Source organism: Poecilia reticulata, linkage group LG10, assembly GCF_000633615.1.
Source record: "Poecilia reticulata strain Guanapo linkage group LG10, Guppy_female_1.0+MT, whole genome shotgun sequence".
Lineage (NCBI taxonomy): Eukaryota > Metazoa > Chordata > Actinopteri > Cyprinodontiformes > Poeciliidae > Poecilia > Poecilia reticulata.
In genome coordinates this window covers 28,433,645-28,451,704 of record NC_024340.1, presented here as the reverse complement: position 1 = coordinate 28,451,704, position 18,060 = coordinate 28,433,645, and the positions used below count along the sequence as shown (strand labels likewise).

Sequence of the window (18,060 nt, the reverse complement as noted above, 5' to 3'; positions counted from 1 at the left end):
CCTGGTCATTGTGTTCCTGAGCTGAATTGTGGAGGTTCAGTTCTGACGTCCTAAAGGACGACCTGCGGTGTGATTTCTGGGGTTAATGACGACTGTATTTCCTCTTCATGTTTGTGTCTCGGATGATTCATCTGTCCCGTTAAACATTTGTCCTGTTTTTGCCTCTTCCGTTGTTGCTGACGCTGCTCGCAGGTGTTTCGGAAAGCAAGGGCGGTCGCTCCCTCCATCGTCTTCTTTGATGAGATCGATGCTCTGGCCAGCGAAAGAGGAAGGTACAGTTTGTCCTTTTCTGTATTCCTTTAAAAATAATAATCTGAAACAGCTTCTTCCCGTTTGTGTGACAAATTCATAATCACGTCGGCGGTCAATGTTAATTATGCGACTGCCGCCTCTCTCTGCTGACATCTCACTGTGATTCATGCATGATAGAAGGAACAAACATCCTAAACAGTCTGCATGAAAGCATCGGTTCCCATGCAGTGTTTGCAGAGTTGTGTGGCTTTTCACCAGCAGAGAACACAGAACAGAGTGTTGTCCGGAGGAGTTTCAGTGGGATGGCACAGGGAACATCTGTGGCTTGAAGGAAAAAGACTGGGGGTTGGGGGGTAGAGGACATGGACCGGAGGCACACAAACATTTCATTGTGCTCTTTCACGGCAGATGGGGAAGGCCAAATATGCAGCGTGCTTCCTGCTAAACCAGGGAAAGATGACATTTGCAGGATGGAGCTAACAAAAGGGCAGCAGGCCTTATAACCAGTTAGTTCACCACACATTTTTTGTCATCAGTGACAGGTTGCACTTTAATTTAACTTTGTCTACAGGTATCAACTCAAATCAATCAGTCAAGTTTATTTGTAAGAACATTTCAGCAACAAATCAGCTGAATGTGCTTAAAAAGTCAATTGAGAAGTGAGGAACCAGTAATAAACATTATATTTTGTGCCATTGTCAAAATCATCAATACACGTCATATATGTTGGTCAATGTTCCATTTATTAAGGTTCAAAAGCAGCCCTAAACAGGTGAGTTTTTAGCCTTGATTTAAAGGAACCCAGTATTTCAGCTGTTTTGCAGTTTTCTGGAAGTTTATTCCAGATTTGTGGTGCTCAGAAACTGAGTGCTGCTCCATATTTGGTTCTAGTTCTGGGGATGGAGACAGGAACAGACAGGGACCAGAAGACCTGCGGGTTCTGGAAGGTTGATACACCAATAACAGGTCTTTAATGTATTAAATATTCCTGTATATTTTAAAATCGTCATTATTGTAATTCAATTTGCTCAAAGTATTTATACTTTTCTCATAATTTACAATTTATTTCAGAATCTCTTTATCTATATTAATTCCACACAGGTTTATGTCTCCAAGTCTTTATTTAACCATGATAACTTTCTGCAAGCTTGCAAGCATCCAAATATCTTGCTGTGTCTGGATGTTCGATTTCTAAAGTAAAAAACAATAAAAAATCGCATTGGAATTGGAAGAGATTTAAAGAGGAGTGGTAAAAGCAATTGAGGTGGATTAGCAGTGCTTGCCAACAACTGCTGGGTTCATCCCGGGCGTGTTACTGTGAAATATCACCTCTGCCGCACGGACATTAAGCTGATTGCATATAAGTTATGAGTTTCCTTAGTCAGAGGCCTCCTCCGATTCATTGCAACACTGACTGCTACCAGAGATCCTTCCTGCTACATCACCATCTACAGGAACAATTTGAAGATATTCTGATGACATGAGTTAACACATTTATTTTCCCTTTGGGATAAATAAAACATATTTTAGAATTTAATTAAATCATGTCTAAATCTTCCATTGAATCATTGTGGTGCACTTGCACTGTTTGTGTATTTTGTCTTCTTGGCCTAATTCCAGTCTGCACTAAATAATAATTTGTCCTTATCAGGTATTTCTTTGCCAGTAAAGCTGGCAGTTTCCCTCTATCCTGTTTTTTTTTCTACTTTGATTGAGCTTTCTTCTCCGCTTTTATGAATATCAATTTTTCATATGTGCTCAGCGAGTGCCAGCTGCTTCTTCTGTTTGCCAGCTCACATTGGTTGAGGCGGGACTGGACCTGTGCCTCAAGGCCACTCACCATTTAGAGAAATGCACTTCTTGCAGATCTGTAAATGTTATTTATTGGACTTTACTTCCTGCTGTGTTTAATCAATAAGTGGCTCACAGACTTCCAGTGCGGATTCAGATCTGTTGACACAACCAGACTGTGTGTGTGTGTGTGTGTGTGTGTGTGTGTGTGTGTGTGTGTGTGTGTGTGTGTGTGTGTGTGTGTGTGTGTGTGTGTGTGTGTGAAACTGGTGGAGTGAAATGAGGAAAACAGGAGTGAAGACAAAGATGATCAGTTCAGAGAGACATAAAATTACAAGTTATGGTTTTTAGAAAATAATGAGTCACAATAAAAATACAAATACCTTCTAAGTTCTCTATTTCTGTGCTTTTTTTTTTAAGTCTTATCTCAATTTTGTACATTATATTTAAACCTTGACCACTGTCATAAATCCACAGTGAATTTTGGTATTTATACTTTTGAAATATTGGGCTAAAATAAAGAAATTTGCTAATATGCATTTGGAAACGCATGCAGTCTGGACACGTCAAGCATGTTGAGACTTTGTTCATCTCAACTTTTCCGTTATTTTTTTTCTTTTCCCCAGACTTCATATTAGATTAGGTGTGGGCATTTATTGTATTGTTTATCGTTTATTGTGAAAACGTTCTTATCGCGATAAGAAATTAGATTTTTGTTGTCTTAATAAATTAATGATATTTTAAAAACTGACTCTATAATCAGAAATTATATTTTTACTATTATCTCCACTGTTTCATGACAGCATAAGTAAATATTAAATATGATTAAATGTAGATACGTTTTGCAGTTAAGTGCTATAAATCAGACTTTTAAAGTAAGTGACATCCTGAAAAAGCCTGTTTCAAATAGGAATGTTTTTTAAGAACTATACAGTATTTCTATTCGTGGTGCTTTGAATTCTGTGCCACACAGTCGGTCTTAAAGTTACCTAAAAAATAGTATGAACCATTTTTATCATCATTTTTATCATTTTCACAATAATGTCACAACATATCATGATAAAATTCTAAGTCCATATCGCCCACCGCAACTGCAGATTCTGGTTTATTCCATTTCTCAAAAGATTATTTGTTACCCCTCTCTTCTCCATGTTTACCCTCTTCACAATTTCTCCTTTTTTCCCCAGCTTCCTGTCTAGCATGCTATGTCGCCCCCTCACCCAAACTTTCTCTCCTCCTCTTTCGCTGTCCCCCTCCTGTCTTTCTTCTCCCTCGTAACTCGGTGACAGAGCTCTTTTGTGCTCCTCTGAAGCCTTGTCTGCACTAATGACGTCTGGCACTTCCGCTGGCCCTGTCAACAGAGACTGTGTGTGTGTGTTTGAGTCCAGAAGGATGGCTGTCTGCGCTGAGCTATGGAAAATAACCACCTTGTAATGCAATGACTAATGCGCTGCTGAGTTTTTTTAAGGCTGCCGATCTTTTAAAAGGTGTATCTGAGTCGTTCCTTCATCTTTACATGACAAACATCGCATAATTAACCGATTTAAATTCTTGGATCCAATTTCCCAGAGTAGTTTCTCCACGTTATTTTAAATTTTTATTCATAAAATTTGCATATTTTTGTTGTAGAAAGTACACCAGGTTTAGTATATGTTCATTACACTGAATTAAGCCAAAATTGGTTCATCCAGGTAAAGAGAAACACTTTTTGCTTTCTAATTTAGCTTTCTGGCACCCGGTTACTGTTAGAATTATCCCCTAACAAAATGTCTGCCTGCTGCAGTTTTTCTTCGTCTCAGTCGGTTCAGTGGAGAAACCATGTTAACAAGTCCAAACGGGGCTCCCAACAAGTGCTGCTTTATCACAGAGGAATGACCTGTTTTCAATCGCCTTGTTCTCAGTTCAGCGTTTTACGTCACTGGCAAGAAAGCTCCATATTGGTGCCAGAGGATTATTTTTCTAAAGATGAACGACAATAGTGTTAATTAAATCTCTGTTGTCATCAAAATATTCTCTAAAATGACTTCAAAGTCCTGTTGATTGTTTCTTTTGACATATTTATATCACTTCTCATTAGCTGCATTACTGAGTTTTTTGGTCTCTTTCATTTTTTTGTTGCCATTTCCAACATCTTTCATTTTTGCTCATGTTTGTCTTATTTCTCATTGAACTACAAGCACGGTGAGGAGTTTTGCCAATGACCAAATGTTTCTACAATACAGATTTGACTCTCCTTCTGACAGTATTTATCTATCTAGGTAGGATATCTGCTTGTGGCCCATATTCTGGGCATGGTGGCCACTCCTTGTCTCTTGGAACTGATTATAATTTGTTTGCCATAGTTTATTCACAGCACTGTGTTGCCTTTACACACCATAATTGGTCTCTTCTAAATGGTCCTCAGTTATATGTGCATCATTCTGCATCTGGGGTTTCCTGTGGCAACTGGCAACCTGTACAGGTTCTACCCAGCCGCTGGGCTGGTACCAACTTGGACATGGACCCAAATGCAGAGAAGAAGATGGGATAATAATGTTATAACCACATGGTAAGACATTGACAAACCAGATGTGAACAGGCAGGAGAGTTAAGTGCAGCTGGGAAAAAAACTGAATGAAAACTGAGAGAAGGTGACTGATTTACAAAGAAATAAACACAGAGGGGATTAAGGCCTAGTCCAAACATATCTGGGAAAACAAAGATATGTCTATGCTTCATTTGGATGAAGACGTTTCTGAAACTTATCCTATGTGTATATATTTTTTTAAACAAAGGGACAAAGATATACATTTTTAACAAAGACCTGGCTACTTGTGTACAAGACCTAGAGAGGAATTAGCCTCTAAACCAAATACACAAAGAGCAGAGCTCAAGAAAAAACTCAACCCAAAAAAAATTAACTGGTGTGGTTAAGCTGCAGTAAGAATTATAAGCTCCAAATAATCCTAAAACCAAAACAAATGACGCAGAACATAAAGATGCGTCTGTGATGACAGATGGGGTTTGATATTTTGAGCATTTCCTTGTCAGCCAGCCGACATTTCTTCTCATTGCTGTGATCTTTGAGCACCTGATGGCTCTTACTGGAAAATTAAAGATCATCACCAATTTGTATCTGGGCTGTTGAAAGAAGTTGGTGTTTGAAAATGTTTTGACACCAAACACTATAAGGGGCAGAATTAGGAAAAAGACACCTGTTAACTTTTAGACAAATGATTTTCCAATCACAAAAGGGATTCATCAGATAATTGTGTCCCCAGCCTTTTCTTTCCATCCATTTGCTTCTTTCAGACTTCCTGTTTGTCTTTGATGTTTTGTCTTCTAGTGGCTACTGCTAGTGATGAGCAAGCTCTGCACTGGTGGCAACATAACTCCTCAAAGATATGATAATACCGGTACTTCTTGGATTTCATGAAATCGTCTTACTTTCAGTTGAACTGCTCATCATGAATTTCTGGATGATCCAGAAAAGTGATCCATGAGCAGCTAAAATTAGTTTTCTGAATGCCAGACGTGATTCTGGTGCTTGTTGAACTGGGTGTTATTAAGCCAACTTGATGCAGCTAAGCCTCTTTTTGTGAAGTACTTAGTAAGAACAATTATATTCTTAACATAACTTCCTCTGGAAAAGGATGATGGTTCCATAGTTTGCTTTGGGTGTAATTCAGCATTTCTGTTGCTGTCAAAACCTTTTGATGAAAAATGTAATTTTTCCCGTCCCTTCAGTAATTTTCACACATCTGTTTTCCTGTCACTCATCTTTCCTCACCTGCTGCAATCCTCTTTTCACTTATCTATCTTGTTTTCTCACTCACCCCCTCTTCAGCTCTGCGGGTTCAGGCGGCGTAGGTGACCGGGTCCTGGCTCAGCTCCTGACAGAGATGGACGGCATCGAGCAGCTCCGAGATGTCACCGTGCTGGCCGCCACCAACCGACCTGACATGATCGATAAGGTAAACAAGACACCGGCACTCTTTCTTCATTTCTCCATCCCTCTCTTTGGTCTGTGATTGATAAGGCTGAGTGGATGTTTTGTGTTTACTTTCCTCTTCTCCTCTTCCTGACTTTTATAGTGATTGATTGATGAGATTAAAGGTCCTTCCTCTGGTCTGTCCTGCTTGATTCACCTTGGAGATATTGGTGGTGTCTTGTAACAATAACTGAAAATGTCCTATTTCCATTGAACTTGAAGTCATACTGCAAGATCCGAGCTGACAAGATGGACAGGTCTGAAACACAACAATGCTTAAGAGCTGAATATTAATGTTGGTTCCTATGTGCTTGTGTGTTTCAAAGTATTTGCACATAAATCTTTGAAGACACATACATTTGAAGTCTATGGGTGCATTGACAGCAGCCCTGTTTATTCCGCTTTAATCAAACTCTAGCTCATTTGCTTAGAGAGTACAGTTTGTTTGGAGAGGTGTGAATGCAAAATCAAACTCTGATATGAACCAAAAAGCAAACATTGGTCCTCCTACAAACTTAGGTCTCAGTTTAGTTGAAGCATGTGGTGTGAATGCATACAAGCGGACTGGAGACCACTCCAAAACCACAAATCAGACTATAGCGCACAGCATTCTGGGTAAATACAACAATACAACAAAGACACAGTCTACCACTTACAGGAGAAATGGCTCACGGTCTTTTGCCAAAGACGCAAGAGAAAGTTTACTGTTGCTAAAATATGATGGCACTCCATTTCTGTTTAAATTTTGTGAAGAAGGAAGTTACACTCCTTCCGAGGTTTTCCTGTTGTTTCCTTCAGTTGTTCTTGGTACAGCGCCACCACAGGCAAGGAGGTGAACAGGTTTTTCAAAAGGTTTTGTTGGTTTGACGTAGTGGAATGTGAAAGCGGACTGGACCAGCTGAAAATGTTACAAATGTTCCAATTTGGTCCCCAATCGAACCGAGTCTACCGTATTATGAGGTGTGATAACACCCGATGGGTGACTCCTTTTTCTTAGCAACACCACGATTCATCCTCCAAATAAGTCACAAGCTTTTAACATGTAGCACTTCCTGAATCTCATAAGTTGTCACTGATTCTTCTTAAGCAAACAAGGAGAACATGATTTTGCTCCAGTTTTAATTTGTCGTTTACCAGAGCTACCTTGCTATAGTTTCAGTTCAGTTTGTAAGTTGAGTCGCATGATTTATGCAGCACCTAGAACATATTATTAAGTTAATATGGACTTTCAAACCGCTAGCGATTCCTTGCGACTTTGTAAAACACATCCGCTTTGGGGGAAATGACAAACTAAAATTGTTTACTCTCAATAAAAGTGTGGTAGGAGTCCAGAAGTACAAAGTTTACTGACAAACCAGCTTGTGGGTATGGTGGTGGGATTTCCGGTACATTCTGTCATATGAATACTCGATCTCACGAGTCCGGTGGTCTGTAGAGGGAGGGTGAGTTGGAACCAGTATGTCAGGAAAAAATCGGATCGGTCCGTAAAGAGTCTGATGGAAGTGACGTGTCTCCGTCTTTGTCTTGAATGGCCTAATTTTTGATTACAACATTTTTACAGCACAACTAAGTTGTTAAATGGAAGTGAAATTTATAATCATAAACAGATTTTTCCTTCTGGTTAAAAAAGAGTTTAATTGAAATTGCACTGTTACAGATTGTTTTTTTGCCCTTATATGTCCTCCTGTGGTGTAAATAAGAAACTGATGGAGATATTATCATTACCTTCACTTCATTTTCTATTTGCACTTTTTGTTGTCTCCTTTGCTTCCTCCTCTCTACCACAGGACCTTTATTTAGTCTCTTATCCACTCATCTCTGTCTTAATGAAATTTCCTGAGTGCTGATCAAAGACGGAGTCTGTGTTTTGTCAAAGAGGAAAGCAGAATGTCACGGTGATCTCAGAGCTCCAACTCGGCCTGCTTTCTTTTGTCTTTCACTTCTCCTCCCAGAAAAATTGCACACACTCAGAAAAGGAGTTTCAGTCTAAAATAGCACATCCATCAGATGACTTTTATACACATTTACATTGCAGCTCAGGACAAGAACTGGCATGTTTGCTGCTGTTTTATGTAAACTGATAACTGTTCGTTTCATATCCATCAGCACAAATCCCCCCACATGCAAATTTTGGCTAACCCTCTCCTCAAACTCCAAACCCAAACCCATTTCTGGCACACTTGTGGAGAGCTGATCCATTGCTGCGGTGGGGGGATGACAGCAGCTTCCTCCACCTCCATAACTGGTTGCCGTCTCATTTCAAACTCCATTAGTGGTGTGGCAGCTTAGAAACACCCTAAGTGTGTAGTTTCTTGTGTGTATTTGAGTAAAAAAAAAAAGAGAAGGACGCATCAACAGGAAGAGAAAGAAACACTATTAACAGTAGGCGGGGGGTCAAGCCTCAGGGTGGACAGATGGGAAACCCCCGGCTGCTCTCAGGAAGTGCTCCCCTGTGCAGCTGAGAAATCAGATTACCTCCTCCAGCTCACATCCCCTGCTGAGTGAGTTTGTCTATGTGTGTGTGGTTGGTGAGTTTCACGTCATTTGTATAAGAAATATATACAAGAATAGCCAAATGGGCAGCCAGACACCCAGAAACCCCAACCCAGTACACAATATCAGCACTCTGCCATGTTTCACCACCAAGTGGTCAGTTTGCACCACTGCTTGGTGACGCTGGAGGCTATTTCCATGCAGATGTCAGGATATGATGGAGCAAATGAAGATTAATGAGACATTTGGGTGTCAATGAAGTCATTGTCAGGTTTTAGTGGCACAGAGGAGGTTCCTACGGGGGCCTTGACTTTTTCATGGTGGAAGAGGAGGAAGCCATGTTTACTGTTAAAAAGCAAATTTGTATTTCAGCCAAAACGAAAAAAAAACACAAAACACAGTAATCAGTGAGAGATTGTTCATTTGTCCTCCAACGATAGTTGCTATCTTTGGTTAAGAGCGTTTATATGTGGTTCCCTCTGAGCCATGTTGGTAGTAATATGTGCAAAGGCCAGAGAAAGTCACGCCTTTGTAACAAAACAATCTTTCTTTAGGTAGTTTAATGAAACTACCATAACTCCTGTAGTTTTTGGTACCAAGGTATTCATTAAACCTAAATCAAATGCTTGATTACATTTAAATCATTTGACAATGATTTAAGTCAAATTGAATGATCAGCTTGACTTGAATCATTAAATTTAAGTCAAATTGAATGATTTATCATTCCAAAATTTAAAAATTTTAATAGATAAGAATAATTTACACAGAAACAAAGCAAGTACTACAGATCAATATCCTAAAACCAGAGTATTTGATCATAACCAGTTCAAAATGAAAAAATAAAAATGAAAATGTTACTCAACTTGCAACGTAATGTCACTCAATTAATACTGTCAATTAATATATACTCCTGCTTTTTACTCCTTAAACACACTTGCATTGGACATATATGTCAGTAAAAGCAAAATATGATGTCATTAAATTTTAGTCGTTCTTATTTTTTTATGTTCAAAACATGTTGGCAGAAAGTAAACTCCAGAACCCCCTCCAAACTTTCCAGGTCCTCCAGGGTTAGAAATCACTAATCTGCTGCATTCTCTTTTCTGGATATCTGTGTGAGACAATGTCCCAAAGAAAATACTTTAGTCTAAAAATGCCCACACTGTGTCCAACACCTCCTTCCACTCTATAAAACAGTCTCCTCCACTTCCTCTCTTCTTTTTGTGGCACCGGTCACCCAGCCCCACCTCCGACCTGCTGCAGCCAAGCTCCGATGATTGATTAGCACCACCAGGAATATTTGTCCCCCCTGTGCAGCAGAGGAAGAAGCCTTGTCACTGTGTTTGTGAAGCAGCTGTCCAGTGAGCTGGTTGTTGACATGAACACGCAGACAAACATCAAGCCCAAAAACTACAATTCAACATATGTTCCTCCCTTAGCTGGTTGTCATTGGTGATTCATAGTAATTACATCGTTCAAAAGCTTTGTTCTGATTCTTGATCAGTTTCCGCAGGTCCAGATGGAATATCTTATATGGCTCATAATAATGTTGTTCATTTTATGATAGAGCACAAAGACATTTGACTTGCATAACAAAACAATAAAAAACAATAAAACTGTCTTATGACTAATTCATCAAATTATTATTTTACATTTTATTCTGTAGGTTGTAGAAAACAAACCTCGTCTTCAAATATTGATCTTTCTTTATTGTTTATTTTTTGGTCTCTACTTCCCGTCCACTTTAGCCATTAGAAGCTGCTCTGTTAATAACCTGCTGTGAACAGTTAGAATTAAAGCATTTGTTTATAATGTAAAACCCACTCATTTACAGTATTTATAATATTTTAGTTATATGTCTCATTATGAAAGCCATAATTGTGCAGACAAACTGCATTGACTGTTCTCTGCTAATTAATTTTTTGTTGTTTGTTTTTTGCTATCAAAGTCTTTAAGCTAGCATTGCTAATATTGTTGCACATAGAGCATTCACACAATAGTACAGGAGTTTATTGCCTTGATAATTACAATTTTAAAGAGAAGCAATCAAGGTTAATGGCATTGACTATATTTACCTCTACAACCTCAATCCTGACATATTTTACTCTCTGCACTTTGATGTTAGATATTCATTTATCTTTGTTTTTATCAGATTTCTACCCTGAAGTCTGCTGCTGGTGTTGTAGTGTTGCTTCTGAACAGAAGATGGTGCCAAACCTGACATGGTTCACTTCAAAGAGAAACAGGTTGCTGAACAGATCATTTATAATAATTGTTAGCAACTTTAAAGAAAGGTTCTCTGAAGCTAGAGGGAAACGGTCTTCAGTTCAACTCTGTAAACATTTCTGTGCTTTGTGTTTATTTGTGTCTTTGCAGCTTACAGGAACTTTACATGCCAGTTTAGTTTGAAGCTTTTTTATGCCATGTGATGCAATGTTTGCACAAAGTTTGTCACTTATTTTAGTCTGACCTCATTTTATGTTCATTGTTGTGATGTTTTATGTACCTCTGAGGTCCTGAAAGTTAGTTTTCAGACATAGATGTGAGAGACAAGTCTCATAAAGGTGTATCTATAAAAAAAATATCAGTTACATAGTTCTACTTTGAAAAATGATTCAATGTCCCTTCACAAGTTGTCTCTTGATGACACGCTTTTTATGGATGTCAACAAACTTCCAGCATAATTCTGGCTGGATGTTTGGCTACTCTCCTTGACAGAACTGTTTGAGTTTATTTAAAAGAGTTGGTTACCTGGCTTTTAAGCATTAACCGACTATAATTTATCATCCTGTTGGTATGGACTTTGTCTTGTTATCAAGTTTTAAGAATCAAACCATTAAAGCGAGGCGAAGCTCAAGCATTCAGGCAGTCTTATGCTATTGTGTTTAATACTTTATGGTTTGAATCCTGGTGATTTGTTGGTTTTCCCCTGACTTGAATGACCTGAATGTAAATGTTTTGACAGGAAACACCTAAAGCAAAACTTGTATTTGTCTGTATCCAAGAGAGTTTCATGTTGTTGTTTGTTGTGCGTTGGCTCGTATGAATGCGTCTGTGATTCTTCCATTCAGTTTGTACATTAAGACTTTTCCTTTCTTCTGAAAGACTATTTTCAACACCCACAATTTTTAAGACTTAGCTATTAAGCCTGGCATGAGGGCATGCAAGGATCCTCAGAGTTTCCCTGTCTGAATGGCTTTTGTTTTGTCTTTTCTTTAGCATAAACCTCCTTCTGAGCCGCCCTTCCACTAAACAGGAAACTACCCTTAGCAAAAAGAGTGCCTATAAGCCAGCCAGTCAAAACAGGCCATATTTTATTTTGTGCTGGACTGACGTTATCATCTCCCAAGCTTTGCTCTTCTCTCGTGACGAGCCAAGCATGATGGAATCTCTATTGATGCTGTCTTAAAGGATTAGAGCTTATTCACTGTTTTTTCCTGACTGCACAGTTCTGAATAGAACCCTGCTGCCACAGTGCCGGGTGTCCTACTGACGCTGAGCTGCCATTATTATCTGCACTGTAGCTATTAGCGTGTCTGAACTCAGATGGTGTTTTTATTCATATTCTCTTCGCTTAAAAGCCTTTTATCTCTGAAATATTCTACGATATTCAGAGTATTTGGAGCCCCTGCCATGTTTCTAAGATATAGGATACAGATTTCCATTTGTTTCTACTGAAGTGCTAAGAAAAAAATTGCATTTGAAAAAAAAAAAAAAAAAGTTTGTGTGTCTTTGCGTGCAAGAAATGGGATACCACCTTGGGATGAGCTCAGAAAAGGTGTGTGTGTGTGAGAGAGAGAGAGAGAGAGAGAGAGAGAGAGAGAGAGAGAGAGAGAGAGAGAGAGAGAGAGAGAGAGAGAGAGAGAGAGAGAGTGTGTGTGTGTGTAAAGGGGGAGCAGGATCCCAAGGCAAGTATCAAACTTCAAGGACTGTATTAGTGTCAGCTTACACATTTGTGCATCCAGTACCACCACAATAAGCCTCCAATCCAACAACATGCAGAGCTCTAGAAACCTGTATAACCAGACCTTGCTTATCCAAGAGTTTTACGAACAATAAAGCTTTCTTTCCTTTGGTTTGCTGTCATAATAAAAACGAAATCTTACTGTTTTCCATATGAGTTATACCTGCATGTCAGCTTTTACTAGTTTGTTTTCTGTCCAGATATTTGTCTTTCATTAGGTACTTTTATTTTGCTGAACAACAGTGGGAAAGACATGGGGATGCGAGAGGGAGGTGTGTGTGTGGAGGGTGGGGGGGTAAGCTGTGTTGGAGAGAGGGAGGGATAGGAGGAAATGAGGGCTCTTTGTGCTGTGCTACCTGGCAGACATCTCCAGCATGTGTCGTCTTGCCTTTTGGCAAGCTGAGACCACCGGCGCCCTTGGAATGCTCTCAGTTCAGGAAATCTCGTTTATTCTCATAAATGCTGTTCCTAACCCCCCTCTTTCCAAAATACTGCCGAATAGCTTGTATATTTTTTGCCCTTTTCATCGAAGTTTGTCTTTACTTCACTGCAATCTTCCTTCTCTAGTATTTGGTCAAAACGCTTTGCTTTCTATTTGAAAAACTTTATGCTTTTGTGGATTCTGTTAATGTGTAGTCAACATGTCTGGATGTCTAAACTCTGACAATAGGCTTGTGATCACATTAAACCAAAAAATTGTTAAGTTGCCATGAACCAGCTTATAACTACTTGACTGTATTGAAACAGGTTGTATCTCATACTGGGATAACTAAAGACTTGAAGTGGACTTGCTGTTGTGCTTTGGATAATTGTTTCTTGCACTCGTGGCCTTGAAATGGGTTCGTTTTGTACTATGGATAACAGGACACACCTTCAAAAAGTTCCACTCTTGTCTTATCAGTACATGGAATATTTTTACAAAAGTTAAGTGGATCATAAAGTCTTCTTTTGACAAATGCTATAAGGATGCTATTTTTTTTTACAAATTCTATTATTACAGTAAATCATTAACTCTGGCAAGAAAGACCTGCAGTGCTTTACATTTCTGCGTTATTTTGTGACCTCCTGCATGTGTCATTGATGTTCTTGGCATAATTTTAGTAACCCAGCCACTCCAGGAAAGATTCAGCACACATATTTAGTAGTGGCTAAATATGTAGTATCAATACTGTTGAAAGAACTCAAAAACTTTTGTACACATGCAAATTTGTAGCTGACTATCTTACATCTTGAACGTTATGTTGAAAAACTAACATTTATTCTAGGATGAAATGGATAACGTTCTGAAACAGCAAATGGTTTGTTGTTGAAACAACTAATATCTTACATATGGCTAGCAATGAAACTAACTGACCAATCAAATAGCTAGTTATGGTAAAACCTTTAACTAGCAGTAAACTAACTTACAACTAGATAGTAGCTAGGTATTTACATCCACATAGTGTTTGCATGTTTCAACATCTTACTCCAATCCTGGGTTAAATATCTGAGGTTTGTGTACAAATAGGCTATATCAGTGCAATGAGAGTTATTGGAAATCATAGCTAACATTTTGGAAACAATAAATATTTTATGCTGACACAAGTTAATTTGAACTTTGAAATAGAAGATGTGCAGGATTGAACAGTCTGAATAATAGATAAATATCGAGACTTTTCATGATTGATAGGGAGAAACTGATCTACTTGGTGTATCTCCTGTCTGTTCAATTATCATGGAATAGGAAGGAGTCATCACTCAACACCACCAGGATACAGTCAGACCCTCATACAAAATAGAAGTTGGTCAGGGGGCCAGCTGGGGGTTTCAACAAATAATACCCTCTTTGTATGTTTGAAATATCCCCTACAGAAGCCCCCTGAGCCTCGCGCTCAGCTCTGGGGATCCCAACACCACATTAAGAGCTGCTTACAAGTGGATAAGGTGTAAGACTGAAGGAGGAGTGGAGGGGTAGTGCGGTTAATGTCTCTAAGGGAGCTACAGTGTGCCTCCTGTTTTTTCCTGTGATATAAAGCCGGTTTGTGCTCTCGTTTCTGAGCACATCAACAGGTTCAGTGCCGTGTTCAGAGAATGCTTAGACAAATGGGCTATTATTTGCTGCAGTCATTTCAGTGGGGACTGGCCAGGCCAGGGGAGAAATGGGTTACCGCAGTATATCCTCTGCTGGCTTCAGTCGTCTTCATCAGGATTAAGTTACCCATTGAGGACGACCATTTGGCTGTCAGAGCTCAGGTTCTGTTTCGATGTACTGCTGCTCACTTTTTTTTCTGTGCTGAATAGGAATTATTAACATGAGGACTGAGACATCAACATATGATTAATGTCTAACTTCCTTATGTAATTATATTTCAAACAATAGTATTTCATCGTGACGATATTGTGAACTGAAAATATGTGCAAAAATACTCATTGTATACAGTAGATGAATCAATTAAAAGACACTGCATCTTTCTTGCTATGTGTCCTGATTTATATTTAAAAGTTAATCTTAACTTTTAGAGAAAAATCCAAGAGAAAAACGTTTGGAAGTCGTTTAAGCAAAACCTGAAAAACTGTTGATTAGGCTGCTTTAAATGATTCTGAGAAAGTCAGGATACTCTGAAGCAAGGCATAAAAAATGAGCCTGTTACTGTAACTCCTATATACATTCTCCAGAAGCTTTGTTGGCTTCCTAAAATGACTTGTTTCATTTGGCCAACTCAAAGGTAACTGGTGCACGATGTAGATTATTGGTGTTTTTATGAAATGTCTTGTTGATTAAACGCTTCAGCACTTGTTAGTGCACTTTGTAAAATGTAAAATCTATCAGTATCCAGCCCAAATGTGTTAATTTTGCTTTAGCTGGCCAAATTTGTTCATTGGTTCCCACAAATGTAAGCAATGTGGCAACGATTACTGAGATTTAGTTGCAAAGATGTTTATCCATTGTTTGTTTAGGAAGTGGGTAGTGCTTAACTACATGAGGATAGCGCCAGTGACCATTCCTGAACTCAGAAGTTGCTGCACACTGCAGAAGCTTGGCAGGCTACAGCAGTTTGAATTTCTATTACTATCCATATCCTCTTTGGTTGCTTTGCTGATGGAAGAATAAAACCATGAGAGGTTTAGTCCATGGAGTTTTGCAAATTAAATCAGTTCAGGATTTTTTTTATTTGAAAGAATCTAATAATAGTTAGCAGAGGTCAGGAAGAGATAGAGCAGGTCTTTGGGGCCCTTTGTCCCTGCTACAAGGACTTGGCAGATGCGTCGGAAAGAGGATGATGGCAGGATGTCACCTCATTTCCTCCTCCACAGGACCTGCTTGATGAATGACCGTGTGAAAAGTTTTCTGTTTTTACGTCTGTTTGTGTATGTTTCTGTTAATAGTGTTACAAAAAGAGGGCATCAGCAATTTTTTTTTTTGTTGGTTCCCACCTTGTCATCTCTAAAGCCAAAGTATTTTATGGCTTGTCAGGAAGTCCCCCGGAGCCTTTGCATGCCTGAAAAAAAGCCTTGACTCAAGTGGGATCGGGGGTTGAACGGGTCGAGGGAATGTCCCACCCATGAAATGCTCTTGTGTATTTGTTGTGTCAAAAGGGCATCGGGAGGGCCCGTTCTAAATCCTGTTGTCTGAGAAATCAAAGAATTTCTGAGCCTGTCCACTGTCCTTTGGGTCGGTCCCCAGAACTAATCTCTTTCATCTTCTCCCTTACTGGCCGGGAGGGTGAGACGAGTGGCTATGATGAGGGAGCGCTGGGGCTGTTAGCACCTCTGTGTCCTCTTCCTCCTCTGTTGCCCCAGGGAGAAGTGGCTCAGCCCTTCTTTACTATCCCCTGTACCTCCACTGATCCCTCTGCACTGCTTCCTCACCTCCCTCCCTCTCAGCTTGGAGCACAACTGCTTGTTTCCTCCCTCCCTCTCCTTTCCCTCCCTGGGCCTCTGAAGTTGGCCTGCCTTCACTTTGGCTTTCCCCTCTTCCTTCCTTCCTCAGTTCCTCCACTAATAGCTCCCTTGTTCCTGGCTAGTCAGGGCTGCCAGTTGAGCGGTCATTCGTGGAAGATTCATTACCGGCACGGTAATTGTAAACAGACAGAAGAGACAGAGAAGGACCTTCAAACGTTTACTGCTCGCAGACAGAAAGCAGAATGGAGGACCTCTTAGCTTTGTCTTGTTCTTGAACTCCTTTATGATTCTCACTTGTTTTGTTTTTGTTTTACCTATCTTTCACTCTTATCTTTATCATCTTTATTACCTCAACCCACAGGTCTTCCCTCCTTTTCCGCTTCACTCTTTGTCCCTCATAATTCATGCACTGCTTTACATACATAGACAATATGTGTCTTGTTTCTCCACTAAATGTTGCATGGAATTATGTTACATTCTCAGTTGTTTACTAGAGCCTGGCTGCATAATCGAGTTGCTGTTTGGTCCTTTTAGAAGTGGAAATGCAAAGTAAATACAATACATAAAGTACCTTTTAAGAGTAAAAGTTGGATTTTATTGAGGATTTTTATGAAAGAATGATCCAAGATAAACCACAGGGAAAATTCTACGTTATTCCATCTTTTTGTCTGTTTATTTCTATACAAATACAAATCTATTTTCATAATTTTTGATAAATATGTGTTACTTAATTTGACCCTAAATAAAAATGCAAACCAAGTCCCACCACTTGTTTAAGTATAAAATCACACTAAAAATGTTAGAAAATAAGCATTTTTGATCATTTTAAAGTGACATACAGTACATGTATATTCTTTTAAACCTATAAATTTCCATTGTTGCCTCAGTGACGAGGAAATGGGTTTGTTAGCTTGAGGAAGCAGTAAACATGAGACAGGATGACACAGTGGGAATGTGTGTGTGTAAGTGAGAATCCACTAGTGCCAGGCAACCAGACCTGTCCCTGACCTCAAGTGATTGCTCCCTGAAGCCCGGCTGCAAGCCGTCAGCAGCGGTTGCTCTTTTCCCTCCTCTTATCTCCTCTTCCTCTGTCCTCATTTTCTCTATTCTTTTTCTTTCCCACACTTATCTCTCCTGCATACTGAAAGTCCAGCAGTAGTTGTTTGGGGAAAAGATCTCCCTGGTGTTATCACACTCGGCATGTTTTGGAACCAGCAGTCTTTACCCCTTATGTCTGTTTCAACAATCATGCAGTTACAGTTTCCAGCTGCTTTCTGTGCCTTTTTTTCATTTAAGGTCATAGGGGCCGCTGTAAACATACAACAGTGTGCAGTGACTTTGTATTATACTCTGTTTTCACTCACATTCTGCTTTTTGTTGCATGCAATAAACATGACTGTTGTTTATTGTGGTTGTGGGTAAACATTTGTATTAAGATCATGTGCTTTTATGAAGACATCTTTTAGCGTGGGCAAATTCTCATTTTTCATACAGAAAGTCATATTTAAAGGAAAAGTCAGCGCTAGTTATATTTTCCTGTCCTTACGCTGCTGGACTTTTAAAATGGCAAAGCTGCACAATGAAGGCACATTGGTCCACTTTCTACATACAGTGTGAAAACTGTAATAAAGCAGCAGAACATATTGAATGGCAGCCACCGCCACAGTTTCAATGTTTTCAGAATTGCACTTTTGGAACCAATGTCACA

At 39.4% G+C, this 18,060-nt stretch overlaps 1 protein-coding gene across 2 annotated transcripts in view; it reads left to right on the top strand.

Annotated features, from left to right (window-relative positions):
* Positions 1–18,060, top strand: part of afg2a (AFG2 AAA ATPase homolog A) — a 110,417-nt gene that overhangs the window by 33,719 nt on the left and 58,638 nt on the right. For both annotated transcript variants that reach the window (XM_008421144.2, XM_008421145.2), the window contains exons 13-14: positions 193–272; positions 5,870–5,996. In XM_008421144.2, coding sequence (XP_008419366.1) covers positions 193–272; positions 5,870–5,996 — 207 coding nt within the window. The remainder of the gene's footprint in view (positions 1–192; positions 273–5,869; positions 5,997–18,060) is intronic.